Genomic DNA, 16,773 nt, shown 5'->3' with positions numbered 1-16,773 from the left:
TTGAACATTCTATTGATAAAAATAAATTTGAATACTTTGAATATCTCCAATATTGCACCAGATGTACAGTCACAGTGTCATCCAGAAGTACCCAAAGAGAAATTAACTCAAAAATTAAAAATATTTGAATAATTAAAATAATTAATAAGTACCTTTTATTAATACATGCATGATGATTGTATTACAAATAGTTCAATAAACCATATATGCCATCACAAATAAATTTTATTTTTATTTTTTCTTTTTGTCAATGGGTATCCCAATGTATCCACAACTGCATACAGAAAGAATTTCTTTAGATTTAATTTGTGACAAGAAAAGAAACAGACTAGATTCTGAACACTTTTGAATTCTTGTTTTATTAAATAAAAAATTGCAAGAGGTGAGAATGAGAACAATTAATTGTTAATCTCTTATTAAGATAAATGTAACTAAAGAAAACTACTTTAAAAACTCAGTCAAATTTTTTAAAATTTACTAAAAAATGTTTTTCTTTTCCTTTTTGTTTTACTTTTATTAATATATTGAAATAAATAAAACAAGTTAAATAATAAATATTAAATTATTAACTAAATAGGTTATATAAGGTAATTAAGTTCACTAAGTATTCAGAATATTCAAGACAATTGATAGTTCAAAATAGTCAAAATCTAGTTAATATTCAAATTTGAGAGAAGTTATATTTGCTTATCTCTATTAAAAACAATAACAAGTAGGCATAGAAATTTAAAGGACATATACAACAATATGTTCACGAAATTTTCTCATAATATATTGACTGCAAAAAAAAAAAAAAAACTATTTATATAAAGTGCTTTAATAAAAAATTGATGATAAATTTTTACAATTTCAATGTAAAAATAAAATTTAATATAGAAAAGCTGTCCAACTATAAACATTCCCAATAGATTGATATAAATATGAAAGTTGTATCAAACGAAAGGAATAGTGAAAGAAAAGCTACATCTATTAGAGGAACAAAGAAATAATAATAATAAAAAGTATGATTTTGTGATGCTTTCATTAAGGTTATGATTAACTCAGCAATGAAGCTCTGTTTATAAATTTTGTAAATTATTGATTTTTCAAATCTAAAATGTTTTATTTTTATATAATTATATATTTAAATTGAAATTATTACTAATATAACATGTTAGGTGACAAATAATCTATTACTATTTTTGCAGCTTCATCCAGATCTTCACAAGCAAGAATTTTCAATTTACTATGGGCAATCAGTGCTTTAGCATCATCAACTTGTGTGCCTAAAACAAACAAAAAAATTAATGGATAATTTCATATAAATTATTTAAGCAGAAAAGATTTTTACCTTGTAATCTACACACTATTGGTATTTTAAGATCTAATAACTCAGCAGCTGCAATGATTCCTTCTGCAATTATGTCACACCTCATAATGCCTCCAAATATATTCACTAAAATAGCTTGAACCTTAAAACAGAATATATATATATATTTATAAACTTTCAAATAATTTTTGAAAATTACTAGCATCAGTTTGAATACTTTATTTTCTAAAGTTTCTTTTAATGATTATTTTAAAATATAATTTTCAACAATTTATACCCAAAAATTGATAAAATAAGTTATTTAACAAATAATAACCTTTGGATCAGCAGTGATTAATTTGAAAGCTTCTGTTACTTGATCAACTGTTGCTCCACCTCCAACATCTAAAAAGTTAGCAGGATTACCACCATGTAACTTGATTATATCCATTGTTGCCATAGCTAATCCTGCTCCATTCACTTTAAGAAATTTTTAAAATAGAAGTTTAATATATATTAACTTAAAAATAAATATAGTATTTATTTATAAGGTTAAATATTACACATCAACTATTTTTCAAAACAAAAAAACTATTAAACAAAATATTAAATCATAATGTTAAACAATAATCTTCCTCTGGACAAAAATCACTGATGATAAAACTGTTAAGAGCTTTTGCTATTATGTTTTCAATTGTTAATATTCTTAATGACAAATAGCTAATCATGCTAATTAGCTAATTATGGAATGTAGATACTTTTTTTTATTAGCTTTAATTTTGAGAATGACACATTCTGTTGATGCCACACCTACTGATACTGCTAGAAGTATTTGTAAAGCTATAATTAAGATTATTAATGACAATATACTTACAGTGAGTTCTCAAATTATGAATGTTTGAAATATGCAGTTTTAAAAAATAATTCAACAGAAAAATCAGTATAAACTGCCCAAAATATATCAACAACTCAAAATTACATATGCAGCATAATGTTTTTTTTTGCCATTAATGGCAATGTTTATCTATTAGATTCATAGAAGATCCATGTGGTCATCATAAACTAATAAAAAAAATTTTCCTTTGTAATTGATAATGAGATTTCTATTTACAAAGTGAGACTCATACATATGATTGTTGAACTAAAGCCAAATTAGATCTAACAATCATCTCTACTCATCTGTTCAAATAAGCTCTGTTTCCAACTAACATTCTTCTTCCAATTTATGGATTCACTTTGTCTTCTCTCATTTTAGAAAACTTAAGAATTAATCCCTACTCCTTGTTCTTAATTTTTGCTATCTTAACTTATCCAAAATTGTTGCTTTTTTATCCATGTTAATGTTATATATTGAAACTACACTCATTGAAAATGAAAAGTTATGCACCAAGAAAGGTATTAGAATCAAATGAAACTATAATGCAAACATAATGACTATGTTAATATGTAATTACAATATCATAGCAAAAGAGGCAATTTTCTATGGAACAACGATACAATTTAAAAAGAAACATTTCAGTGCCTTATGGGATCTCCTCTTGCCTGGATATATGTGGCAATATGATAAGGTCAAGTATATAAGCACCATATGCTACACTGAAACAGATTTGTCCACAGATGTTGCAACTGCCATTCCAGATAGCTGAAACTTATCTAGTTCCACAAATGTCCTATGTGCAACAAATCTGGAAACTGTGAAATGAATAAAGTGTAGAAAGACAATAAACATTCCAGGGAAATATTAGTTATATGTAGCCAAGCATTATTTTGCTGGAAAATGGCTATTTACAGTCCTACCATGGAAAAATAACATCTAAGTGTGAGGGATTTCCTGGATATACCACATCAATGTCAATGTCTTGTACCAACTATTAGGGGTGACAAACTGTTATGTGAGATGACTTCCAGACTAGCACATCTGCAGTAAAGACAGTGTGCCAAACAGTAAAGCAAAATTGAAGCACTCACCCATGGTTCTCTACACTAACACTGTAGTCGTCCTTTCCTAAACAGAACTGGGATTTGTTGCTAAAGAACTGCCAGTCTATAGCAGTTCATGCTTCTAACATTATACCACTTCAAACACATCAATGATATTGGGATGCTAATAGCAGGAGGTGTAGCAGTCACCATAAATGAAAATATTTGCCTCTACTAGTTGTCTGTCAATGATAAAGGAAGAGACAAATATCTGTAATGAGACTTCTGCCTGTCTTTGGACAAAGACGCTGCAGCTACTTTACTTGTCTCAAGATCTGATTATCATTTCCCATAGTAGTCTACTTGGCACATCCAGACTCTGCCTGCCGTGTATGTATGCCCTCACATATCCACTGCACTCAATGCCTCATCACAGTCAGAAATGAATAGCCCATAAGGTAGGCAACTCAGTAATACAACCATCCTGCTTCCCTCAACATGCTACCTTTTCAAACTATCAAATATGTATACTGTCTTTAATTATGTCTCATGGAAATCGAAAGCCTGAATTTGGCAAAACTAAACAACAAATACACTGAAAATTCTAAGCATATAAGCCGCTATTATCTTTTTACAGGAAACCAAATTAGCAATTTTAATGCACTCAGCATTACCTAGCATGCAATCAAACTACAACTGCAATCATTTATACATCTGTCTGAGACATATTTACATGTCAAGTTTTGCAGTATCTGGGTATGTAACCTTTGGGTCATTCTAGTAACAAAATTTGTCTTCTTATATACTTTCTCCTTTCAGAATATTTGAATTCTTTATATTTTTCAAAACTAACAAAATTTATCAAAAATATTTTAATTTTATCTGGCTATCATTTCAAAATGCTGACACTAATTATCTACACTATTCTTTATATCAAATTTTACCATGTAACATAACTAAGTAAAAAGAATTCTCTTAAAATAGACAAGTTCCTGCATTCCAAGCATTACTTTCTGTAGACTTCTGAAATAACAGCATGCTTACTGTTTAACATTTCAGAAAGATGAGTACTAGATGATAAATCTTACGGCTATGTTAGATCTTAGTATTTTATTGAAATTTACTCTTAATGACACAAGGGTCGTTCCTTTGTAAATTAGGCTAGTTGATTAAATTTGGTAACTAATTTTGTGCATCTTTATAATACTCATTGCTAAAAAGTCCATAAAGCATTGGTTGCAATCACTACAATAACAACTATACTGCTTGTGATAAGTGGTTTGGTTTAACTTGTGGTACAATCAATGCAATTTCTTTGATAAGAGAAACTTTTAAAATTTTGACTTTGTAGAAAATGGTAAACTAATAGATATCCAACTTTTGACTTGAGAAAACACTATGATAATGATGTTTAAGGTCATAAACGCTAATTTTTTGTAATGATTTTTGCCATCAATGCAACATCTATGATTTTTAGATACCAGGCTATGTTATGGTGTTGCCATTAAAAAGAAAAAAAAATTCATTTTTACAAATAATAATAATACTTATGAGTTCACATTTTCTAATTTCATTTTTTACTTATGTGTAAAAAACATTTAATTAAATACATATATTATTTCTTTAATAGCAACACTATTTGCAATGTTGATATTTAAATATAGTTAACAAAAAAAAAACAATTATAAATAACTATAAATTTACCTAAACAACCAATATCTCCATCTAGAGGAATGTAATTCAAATTAAATTTTAGAGCTTGCTTCTCTCTAGCATCTACTTGAGACCAATCTTTTAATTTAAATAAGTCTTCATGCCTAAACCCAGCATTGTCATCAAATCTGCATTTTGCATCAAGACAATAAACTGAAATTTAAAAGACATACCATTTTTAGATTATATATGATATAATAATATTCAAAACTTATTTCTAAAATTAAATAGATTTTTAAGAAATTCGATGTATTAATAATCTAATTTATTTGTAGTTAGATTATATTTATTGTTTATTCTTTAATTAATCAACATAAAATAAAATGCAAGATATTGATTTACATTATGAGATTATTAAAATTTATTATTCTATGTTTTCCTTTTATAAAAAATTAAAATTTGTGTCAATGAATGAATGAATGAAGATGTAACCTGACAGTATGCAAAGTTATGATCATTTATGTTCAAATTGCAGGTGTTCTTAACATTTGAACTTCTGGGAATCTTGATATTTTTATAATAAGCATTTTTTTTTCATACTGTAGATGCCATATTTGAGGTCCAAAAAGTATTGGCCAAAACTTGGTCCCCATTAAAAAGTATTTAGTTTATCAAATCCTAAAAATTCACTCTGCCTTTCCACACATGAATATACAGAGTGAGTTATCAAAAGTCCCTTGCAGCCTTTTCATTTCAAAAGTATTGAACATATATTAATTCTGTTATGATGAGATCATTTTTGTTGGTGTTGAAAGTTATTTTCAGTCAACAAAAAAGGGGTCCCATCCAATGAGTACAAGGTACTATATACACTTTCTTATTACTACATTAATATTTGCTCATTATTTTTCTTAAATCTAAACATATATAAAAGATAAACAATAAAGAAAAAACTTTACACTTAAATTTACAAATACAGAGAAATTCTTTTTGATAAAATGATATTTTGAGTAGATTTTAAAGTTAAAGTTTAGTTCAAATTTGTTCTAGGATCATTTCTTTGTCTAATGAAGATTTACTTTTAAACATGCAAAACTTCAACATAATTTGTAATTAGATAAAATTATATATAATGTGCATATTACATGAATATTATTACTTATTGAAGAAATCTTAATGCATGCATAGTGTTCACATAATAAATTAATTTAACACTATATAATACCATTAAGCATGTTTATGTTAATGAAATATTCTTTGTAACATAAAACTTAAAAAAATTTTCTATATATTGAACATAAAATTTTATTAAGAACTTAATTACCTGTTCCTGAGGCATCTTCAATCATTGGATTAATTTCTATCATAACCGAATCATATTTTAAAAATGTTTTATACAATATTTCCATCATCTCCACAGCCTAAATGAAAATATAAAATATTTAAATGAAAGCAATCATAAAATCAAATATTTTAATTAATAAAGAAATGACAAATAATTTCAAATATGATTCTCTCACAAAAAAATAAACAATAAATATTCAAAAGAATTTTTTCAGCATGTTTTTAGTTGTTTTGTATTTTAGTTCACAAACAGTGCTATCTTAATGCATCAGTGGCGTAGTGTGGTGGGGGCGGCAGGGCGGCAAAATTTCACAATAAATAATAATAATAAATATCTTGTAAAAATTTGAACCATTTTATTTCATATTCTTGTCCCACCTACGATTCAGACTGATTGAAATGAGCACTGAATTTTTCATTACTTATTCTGTGACAAAACTGAATTTTAGTCTTTTCAATTGAGATACCTAAATAAGGGAGTGACGAAATTTTCCTCCACCCTGGGCGACTGACACCCACGCTACGCCACTGTAATGCATGGACACATTAGGCAGTTGCCCAGAGGCCTCACGCTAATCTATGCACAGACCAGAATGTAATACTGTTTCTAATCACCCACAAGTTATGTAGGCAAGGCCAAATGCACTGCTTTGCCCAGGACCTATAATGCTGTTAAAATTGTTCTGTTTACAGATATTTATCAGTTCATTTCATAACTCAACAACAAAACATCAGTATGAAAAATATACTTAAAACTCATACTATACAAAATATGAAATAAAAACAGAAAATTAGCTTACTATTAAAAATAGCATTAGCTAGCATTAAAAATAAAAACTTATCTAGTAATAAAACTGATTGAATTATAATAATTAATCAAGATTCTGAAAATAAAATACATAAACAGTATATATTAACACTAAATTTTTCTAGTCTAAGACAATATTATCAGTAAATAATGTTAATATTAATGTAAAATATTAAAACATTTTATTACCAATACTGATACAGAAAATAATGAACATTATTAAGTAGTGCAGAATAAGTAAATTTATCAGATTACATTTCTATTATCACTTAACAAAATTTAATGTACAGGAAATGTACATGGAGTCATATTAACTTCAAATTAAAAACTAATAAAATAAAATATGTTTCTTCAAAAAGAGTTTAAGTAACACAAAAACATTCTTACTTAAATTTTTTATATTTTATAAATAAAAGATTCTTTTTTACTTCATTTTAAATAAAATAAGGTTTAAGCATTTTTTTTGTTTTTTTTTTGTTACATATTTCATATTTTTTTAAATGAAACATTTACAAATATAACTTGTACAAAACTATTTTACTGGAGAATACCAACATAAAACATCATTCATCAATGGCCAAGTAGTCTTAGTTGATTAAGATCATCATCAGGAACAATTAAAATGACAATTTGAGTAATTCAAAGTTAATTCAATATTCTTTCTATCAGTTAAAAGTTTCAAACAAATTCTATGAGTAGAACATCAAGCAGATAAATCCTAATAAAGCACCACCTTTTGAACCTTTTTTTTTTTTTATAAAAAAAATATTTCTGATTGAACTTTTTCTTTCTCCTCCACTAAACTTCATTATCCATTTCCATGCTGAAAGGTAGTGCTTCTCTATGTATAACATTAACTATTTCTGATTCTTGATTCTTTTTCCAAACATGTATCTTTTGGTTATATATTAACTTAATATATATTCTTCCTTATTCTTTCTAAGCACATGCCTTTCTAGTTAACTCCTTTATTTGTATTGAACACATCTCTAAAGCAGTTGTCATCCTACCTTTCACACAATAATCTAAATGTTCCTTTTCATTCTGATGTGTGTGAGGTCCCAGAGAGAGTTCAAATCTCATTAAACATACAAAAATTCAATTTATTTGTGAAAATATTGCTATAAAAAAATGTATGAAATAGATCTGTCATGAAGGTATGAAATAAACAATACGGTCAATCCTATGAGGTCATGAGTTGTGAACTAACAGGTTGGAATGTTTAGAATGTCAATTGGAAAGATCAAGCTTTGACTCTGATGCTCATAGACATGACAAAATTTAGAAATAAATGAGAAAATGTAGCATTCCTTTTAAAGAAAAACTATTGCATTGTAAGTTATAAAAACATTAAAAAAATTCTTGAACATCAAAAAAGAAAATATCATTGCGTGAGATATGAGCAAAGGTCACTTCTCTCTTTCAACCTGTTTGTCCTCTGTGTTGGTTTTCTTGTCATCTTTGATTTCATTTTCATCCTGCCATCTATGCCAACTTCCAGCCGGTTTGCTCTGGGGCCACTGATCAGCATCGAGACTAACTGATCACAGTCAGAGTACATAAAAGACTGACCACAGACTGAATCTTCTACATATCTGAGAGAAGAAAATCTCAAATGGAATTGTGTAAGCATTGTTTCCAAATAAACAGCTTGTGTTGTAAAGATGACTGTCTCAGTGTTGACAATCACACCCACATTACTTTTGCATCCTTGTTCATCTTGATAAGAGGGGTTAACCTCCCACCTTCTCCCTATTGGCAAACCTCACAGATGTCTAGATTTCTTTGTTGCTCTGACAAAAATTCATCTGACTGATTTCCCATTTGTGAAAATACAGGTATACCTCGCCTTACGTCGGTAATTGGTTCCAGGAAAACGACGTAAGTCGAAAAACGACGTAAGTAGAATTTACCTGTCTCCGAATCTACTTATCACTAGGAAAGCATTTTAAATAATATATGGTTAATAAAAATCTATTTTAAGCTTACAAACAAATAAATTTTAGTTTTTAATATAGTACAAAAAACTAATCTAAATTTACGAATGCGTGTACTGTAAATACAGTACATACTTGTATATATTTTAATATGATTTTATGTGCTTTAAACGTTTATCTAGTGATATTACGACTTCAATATTTGTGGCGGACAGACGTAAAGTCGAATAAAATGACTTAAACTTGATTTTTATTTTTCCATATACTTTTCTAACAAGCGACGTATAATCGGGAACGACGTAACTCGAAACCGACGTAAGTCGAGGTATGCCTGTATTGCTATAATACCAACTTCCATCAGTACTATAAATACTGATTTTCAATTTCTATGTCAAATTATGCTCTTCTTTCTCATTTCTGAAGCAAACAAGAAAAGTATGGTTTCTCTTCAGTATGATCTTTTTTCCTGCTGCCTTCTCTATGGATTTGTAAAACCTAAGACCTCATGAGTTCACATAATGTGAAGGAGCCTTATTTGTTATGTCTTCTGTTTTTCTCTTTTTAATGTTCAAAACTATCTTTTTGAACTTGTATTCACAACCCATGATCATTTACTTGATCTTTTAAGAGTAATAATTCAGTCACCAAAAATTTTCACTTCAAAAATAAATGCTCTTTTTGTAATTCTCAAAGGCCACTTTTTCTCTAGTCTTTATTTTATTTATTCTGTTGCCTTACTTTTATTTAATATTTTATGAATCCCACAAAATCAAACAGTGTCTAAATTAGTCTGAAAGCAACCTTTCTGTATTTCCTCATTTCATATTCTTCCACCTCATTATAAATCCATATGTATAAAAAAATATGTTGATCTTTTCTTTCCAAATAATCAATAGATCATCTACATACCATCTAAAAATTGTACCTATCTTCAAACTCATCCAGTATTTCATTTTCTATCCTAACTCACACTTGAGTGTAATGATTCAAAATCTACTAAAGTGAGATAAAGCCATATTTTTACCAGATTAAAATGAGTTATATCAATATTACCACTCCTATTAATTATTAAATACTGAATAATTTGAAAGTGAAGGATTGGATGGAGATCCAGGTAGCATAACTGACAACACATCTGCATGTAAGCAGCAGCTGTGGGTTTGAATTCCACTCTGAGCCAATTCTTTTCTTCCATAATTTTCTAAATTATTTAATAAATTATTTTAATAAGATATGGGACCTAATGCCCATTATTCAGTAATTAATAATAGCAGTAATATAACACAATTTAATGAGGCAGTTGTTTGGCTTTAATATAACTATAACTAATATGTATGGTAAGCTGACACTGGAAGAAGAAGACTATCAGATTTTTGTTTAACTGATTCTTAAGTCCATTAGTTTTCTCTAATAAAATTTTTTTATAAGTTTTAAATTTTTTTTGGATTTGTTAATGTATTGACTTTTACAAATATCTCACTGAAATGATTAAGCATTGATAAATGTGAATCAAAAAAGAAATCAAATTAATAAATTGTGTGTAAAACAAATATTCTTCATAAAAAATATTGTCCAATTTTGAAATTTTTTCGTCATTGATTCTTATCTAAAAGATGTTTTATATAAATCACATTTCTAAAATCTTTATATAATTTTAAATACAAAATATAAAATCAAATTAATTTATCATCTGATGATAAACTTAAACACACCCAAACAACCTTCTGTTATTAAAGTATTGCAGCATTTTAAGGTGGTTTGGTGTATTTGTTACTTTACCTGACAACTGTAAACTATATGATAAACTTACTTGATCTAAACAATTGTCTGAAAAACCAAGCTCTTTTGCAACTTTATATAATTGTTCTTTATTTGTACCAGTCATAATATCTATTGGCTCTTTTATAATAGCATTAGGATTCTCTTTAGCCACTTCTTCAATATTAACACCGCCTTGGGCACTAGCTATTATTACAGGTCCCTAAATATATAAAAAAAATAATCTTTAAATTATTTAAAAATAATTCATGTAAATTGAAATATTATAATGTATAATTAATACATTAAAATATGCAAAAACTATTTTTATATTAAAAAACATTAAAATTTTTTTAAAAAGAAAATTATGCAAACATTTTTCATAAAAACTAAATGAAAATTAGGTGCTATTTTAGAAGAAATTTTGAGTATTTTCTACTAGTTTGACAGAATCATATTTAGAATGAAATTTAATGATTTTTTGTTAAAATTATAAAAATATCATGCAAACAGCCAGAATTTTTATCAAGCTACTAAAGAAGTAGTCTGAAAGAATCTGGTTGGTTGTTTGATATTTAAATTAGTTATCAGGTTGGTTGTATATGTTAAAAATATCATGCTTTGTTCATGTATTGAAAATATATTAAAATCACTGAAGACTAATGAAATTATTTTCTACATTAAAATTATTATTTCAAACAAAATGAGATTTATATATTTTTATACAATTAAAAGTAATACATAATTATGAAAATTATAACATTAATAATGCTTCATGTTAAAGACAAATTAAATTTTTTAAAATAGACGTTTTCATGAAATTTAAATTTAAAAAGTTGTAAAAATGTGTGCTTGCAATTAATTGGCAAAGTTTATTACCAAAGAAACCTATCTTAATAAATTTTTCCAATTAATGTTCATACTTCTTTCACATTTATTTACTTGATGGAACCAAAAAACAAAATTTAAATGAAAAATATATAATTACTTACAAGTAACAAAGCAGTATATCAGAATGGTTAAACAAAACAAAGTTAAAAGAAATTTGTGATTTTTTTCTCATAAAGATTGTTTGAAAAATTAGAAAATATCTTTTGTCACCAAAAGAGCAAAAAAGTAGCCAAATCTGGCATCACTGTGTACATCCCTGATATGCAAACTAGTGCATGTTTTTCATGAGACCACATCCATTTAAAATGGATGAGTGCCCATAATAGGGATTGTATACCAGTTTACCGATTTACCGGTTAACCGATAAATTGACAAAAAAACATTCAGTAAACTTACCGGTAAATTTTTGAAATGTATTGGTAATTCAGTAAATGAAAAATCCATACTAGAAATTTCTATGTAGAAAATATTGTGTTTCTAGATATTTAAAAGGGCTAAAGGGACATTGAAAATTAAAAAAAAAAGGTAAGTATAAGCAACAATATACCTCATTATTAATTTTATGTAAGATATTTTTTGTTTAATTTTAATTTAATGACCATTCATCCAACAAGTGTTGAATCAGAAAGGGTATTCTCAGGATCTGGATTATTTTGTACAAAAATCAGATCAAAATTAGGAGATAAAGACTATAAATAATTTAAGTTTCTTGAGAAGTTAATTTTTTAAAAAACGGTAATCAATAAAATGGTATTAGGTACTATATATTATTTCTCTTGTATTTTTATTTTTCTGTATTATTTTATTTCTGTTTATTTATATATTTATTATTATAGTTTGTTTAGAATAACAGTTTAAATTTTGTATTTTTTATATTTGATATCTTTGAAATAAAAATATGAAATGGATATCATAATGACTTATATATTTTTTATCACCTTAATTTTATTTTTCAAGAAAAAAATTTACCGGTAAACCAGTATTTTAATTTTCATTTACCGAATTACCAGTAAATGAAAAAGTCAGTAAATTTACAATCCCTAGTCCATAATTAACCCCTATTTTCTGAGTACAGTAAAATGGTCCACTAAAACAGATGTTTGAACTGCTCTACAATCAACTGGTCTTTGCGTCTTTGCTTACTAGGAGAAGGAAATCTATTCTACTCAAAATGGAACATTTATTACAATAAAAAGTGGTAAAATGTAAAAAGCAACCATTACTGTAAATACAGTTATTTCTTAGGGATTGTGAAGGTAATTTACAGTTAGGTTTAATTAATTCTAGAAATATTTTTGTTCACTTTACCACATGAAAACTAACATTGTGACAATGGCATTTAACCAGGGCAACCAGCAAAATTCATTTTAATATGAGAATTTACTTTATCAGCATTCGTTTTAAAGTGAGAAACTATATTCAATTCTGTAAATCAGTGTTTTTCAACCTTTTTGAATACGCGACCCCTTTACAAGTTAAAAAATTTTGGCGACCCCCCAGGTCCATATTAAAAGTATGTCAGTGATTTTAAAAACTACGTATTTAATTTTCTTTCTGTTGAGACCTAAATATCAATCGAAAAACCAATTGTACTCTGCAAATAAGTCGCAAGAGCCCTGCAAATAGTAACTTTGCCACGGGGGTGCTGGAGGCGAATGCGCCAACAAGTACAGACGTGACTGTATTGTCTTTGCGCTTTGCTCCGCAAGACCATAAAATGGATAAATTTCTCAAAAGATCGCAGCCCACCACGTCTGGTACAAGTGGCAGTGACGGAAGTGAATCAAAACCGAAAAAAAACAGACATTACTACGACAATTACTTGAAATACGGATTTACTGTCATGAATAATAAACCTCAATGTGTAATTTGCGGCGATGTATTATCACGTGAGAGTATGAAACCATCAAAACTTATGCGTCACCTTTCAACCAAACATCCCAAAGAAGCTGATAAACCGCTGGATTTCTTTGAATGTAAGCTGAAAACCCTTAACCTGCAGCAAAATACTATGATTCAGGTAATAAAATAGTATTGTTATTTGGTGATTAAAAATAATATTTATTATTGCTTAATTATTTATTTGTTTTTCTGATTTTTTGTCTGTTTTTAGGTATCCAGTGTCAACGAAAACGCATTATTAGCTAGTTACAGAGTTGCATACCGAGTTGCTAAAGCAGGGAAGCCGCATACAGATGCCGAAAATCTTATTTTGCCAGCAGCCCTAGATATGGTTGAAATTATGTTAGGTAGGCAGGAGGCAAGCAAGCTAAAAAGCATACCACTTTCTGACAATACTATTGAACGCAGAATAAACGATATGGCCAGTGACATTCGAGAACAAGTAGTCGAGAAATTAAAGAAGAGCCCACATTTTGCTTTGCAGTTTGACGAATCTACTGATGTTTCAGATTGTGCACAGTTTGTAGTATTTGTGCGCTTTGAAGCAGATGAAAGTATCACAGAAGACATTTTATTTTGCAAAGCACTTTCTTCAAACACCACAGGTCAGTGTTTGTACGACATATTTTTAGAAAGCACTCGCAACTACAAGATTGATTGGACAAAATGTATTGCCATTTGTAGCGATGGCGCTAAAGCTATGACTGGACAAAAAAGCGGACTCGTTGCAAAATTAAAATCAATAATGCCTAATGTCTCATGGACACACTGCTTTCTTCATCGACATGCTCTGGTAGCCAAGGTTTTACCTTCTGATTTAAATGAAGTGCTTAAAGAGGTGATCAAAATTGTGAATTCTATTAAAGGTAAAGCCTTGCAAACCCGACTGTTCAGAATCATTTGTGAAGACATGGGTTCGCTCCATCAAAATCTCCTTTATCATACAGAGGTCAGGTGGCTATCCAAAGGAAAGGTATTGACAAGAGTTTTAGAACTGAAAGCTGAATTGTTAATGTTTTTACAAGGTGCTAAATCTGAATATGCGAATTATTTATGTGACCCTGTTTGGCTCCTAAAATTAGCATTTCTTGCTGATCTTTTTAGCCACCTGAATATTTTAAACAAGAAACTCCAAGGGAGAGAAGAAAACATTCTGACAGCTAAAGATAAAATCAAAGGATTCTTCGCAAAACTTCGTTTGTGGTCAACGTCTTTGCAAAAAAATATATATGAGTCTTTCCCTTGTGTTCAGAAGATTGTCGAAGAAACGGCAATGGATCAATTGTTGGTAGTAAGTTCTCACATCCCTTGCATGATACAGAGCTTGCATAATTTGGAAGAGAAACTATTAACTTACTTTCCAAAACTGGACTCTGAAGCTGACTATGGGCATAGATGGATATTAAATCCTTTCATAGATATGTCAGTACAACTGGCTGATCTAACCACGAAGATGAAAGAAAATCTTATAGATTTAGCTGCTGACGGCATGCTTAAAATGGAATTTCATTCGCAAAATATTGACGTCTTCTGGATGAAAAGAAAACAAATGTATCCAGAACTGGCAAGAGAGGCTTTAAAATTATTAGTGCCATTCGCCACTTCTTACCTATGTGAAATAACGTTCTCTTCAATGGTGGACATAAAAACTAAAAAGAGAAATAGGCTTCAATTAGAAAATGATTTAGTTGTTTGCGTCTCAAAAATAAAACCACGTTTTGACAAATTATTAAAAAATAAACAGGCACAGCCTTCTCACTGAAATTGTAATTTTTTTATTGTAGTGTAGAACCTACAAACACTTGTCTTTTTCTTTTACCCGCGACCCCCGTGTTGAAAAACACTGCTGTAAATCATTTAAAATGTTCTTTTCTGTTTATAAAGTTTGTTAGTTATTGAGAAATGACCTAAATTTAGACTGAAAATATTTTAAATACAAATTTTTTGATAACTTTAAAGTAGTGATTTTTTATAAATTTACAATGTTCAATGTTGACTCAGGATATAATTCAAAATTAAAAAATTAAATAGTGATTTTTTGTTTATTACAGTATAATGTCAAATTTTGATTAATTTTTCCAGTATAGTTAATATAATTGAATAAATGTGTTTCCCTACTTACAAACAGGTTAGGTTCTAGAGGATTTGTTTTAAGTCAAAAATAACCTATAAAGTACATTTGTACATAGAATAATCATGAATTATTAGTCACAAATTATTAGTGTTAGATCCTTCAATGTACTTAACCTTTTCTGCTGATAAACAGTTTTCTTAGCTATACAATTTTTATAATCACTTTCCAAACATTCTTCTCATAGTTTCTGCAGATATTTTTATTCAAAATTCTACAGAAACCTCAGCAGCAAGCTTAGAAGCACTTATTCATAGATTTTTCTTCACTTTCCTAATGATGGCACATTTCTATCTCAAAGTAAATATTTCAGGGCATCCAGATTGAGACCTATACTACAGTGTTTGTTATTCTGAATTTTGTAATTATATCTTGTATTGTGGACTTTGGAATGTGCAACTGTTCTGAAAGATTTTTATAGATTTTCCATTTTGCCATTCCTTAATAACAAGTTCTTTAACAAGACTGATTGACTTTCTTTTACAAGAAAAAAAAAAAACAAAGATACTTTAACTATTTCATCTGCCAAGTTACTTTCACAATGCAAAAAATTTCACAGTTTGAAATAAAATTATATCTCTTTTTTGATTAATGTTTTTTTTTTGCATATTTAAATATTTTTTCTAGTGTAAAAAAGTCTGAGGATTTCAGATCTGTCATTATATTTTTCCTATGTAAGAAATGATTTATAACTAAAAACTCTTTCATCTTATAGGTGTCCAGATACTTTTCTGACCTAGTGAAAATCCACATTACTTATTTATTAAAAATTTATCACTTATTACTGGCCAAAGATTGACTTCAACATCACCCCATGAGAATAAAGAGAACTCCAGAATCCAAGAAAAATTTAATTCCAATTATTCATTTAACTAGGAGCAACTGCAATGACTACAAAAGCCAAGCAGATTGTAAACTAGAAAATAGCAGCAAAACAGATTGCATAACACAGGTCAACAAAAAAAAAAATTTTTTTTTGGTGCCTAGGATTTTAGAACTGATTTTAGCTATATTTGGGTCGCTGAATCCAAATATGAAATTTTCTCTATCAGTTTTTCTCTATCAGCTCTACTTTTTTAGTATCAGGTCTGTAAAACTTGTACAGAACATTTACGACAGTGGACTGATGGGAAAAGAAAAA

At 28.4% G+C, this 16,773-nt stretch overlaps 1 protein-coding gene across 1 annotated transcript in view; it reads right to left on the bottom strand.

Moving 5' to 3' along the window:
* Positions 1-16,773, bottom strand: part of LOC111632774 (succinate--CoA ligase [ADP-forming] subunit beta, mitochondrial-like) — a 41,599-nt gene that overhangs the window by 6,027 nt on the left and 18,799 nt on the right. Inside the window, exons 5-10 of the mRNA XM_023377297.1 lie at positions 10,761-10,931; positions 6,186-6,282; positions 4,913-5,074; positions 1,626-1,768; positions 1,331-1,451; positions 1,177-1,265 (exon numbers count right to left, since the gene is read on the bottom strand). Coding sequence (XP_023233065.1) covers positions 1,177-1,265; positions 1,331-1,451; positions 1,626-1,768; positions 4,913-5,074; positions 6,186-6,282; positions 10,761-10,931 — 783 coding nt within the window. The remainder of the gene's footprint in view (positions 1-1,176; positions 1,266-1,330; positions 1,452-1,625; positions 1,769-4,912; positions 5,075-6,185; positions 6,283-10,760; positions 10,932-16,773) is intronic.

This window comes from Centruroides sculpturatus, unplaced genomic scaffold (assembly GCF_000671375.1).
Source record: "Centruroides sculpturatus isolate CEXI.00-Female unplaced genomic scaffold, Cexi_2.0 scaffold119, whole genome shotgun sequence".
NCBI lineage: Eukaryota > Metazoa > Arthropoda > Arachnida > Scorpiones > Buthidae > Centruroides > Centruroides sculpturatus.
The sequence above is the reverse complement of the archived record's forward strand: the minus strand, read 5'-3'. Positions and strand labels throughout refer to the sequence as shown.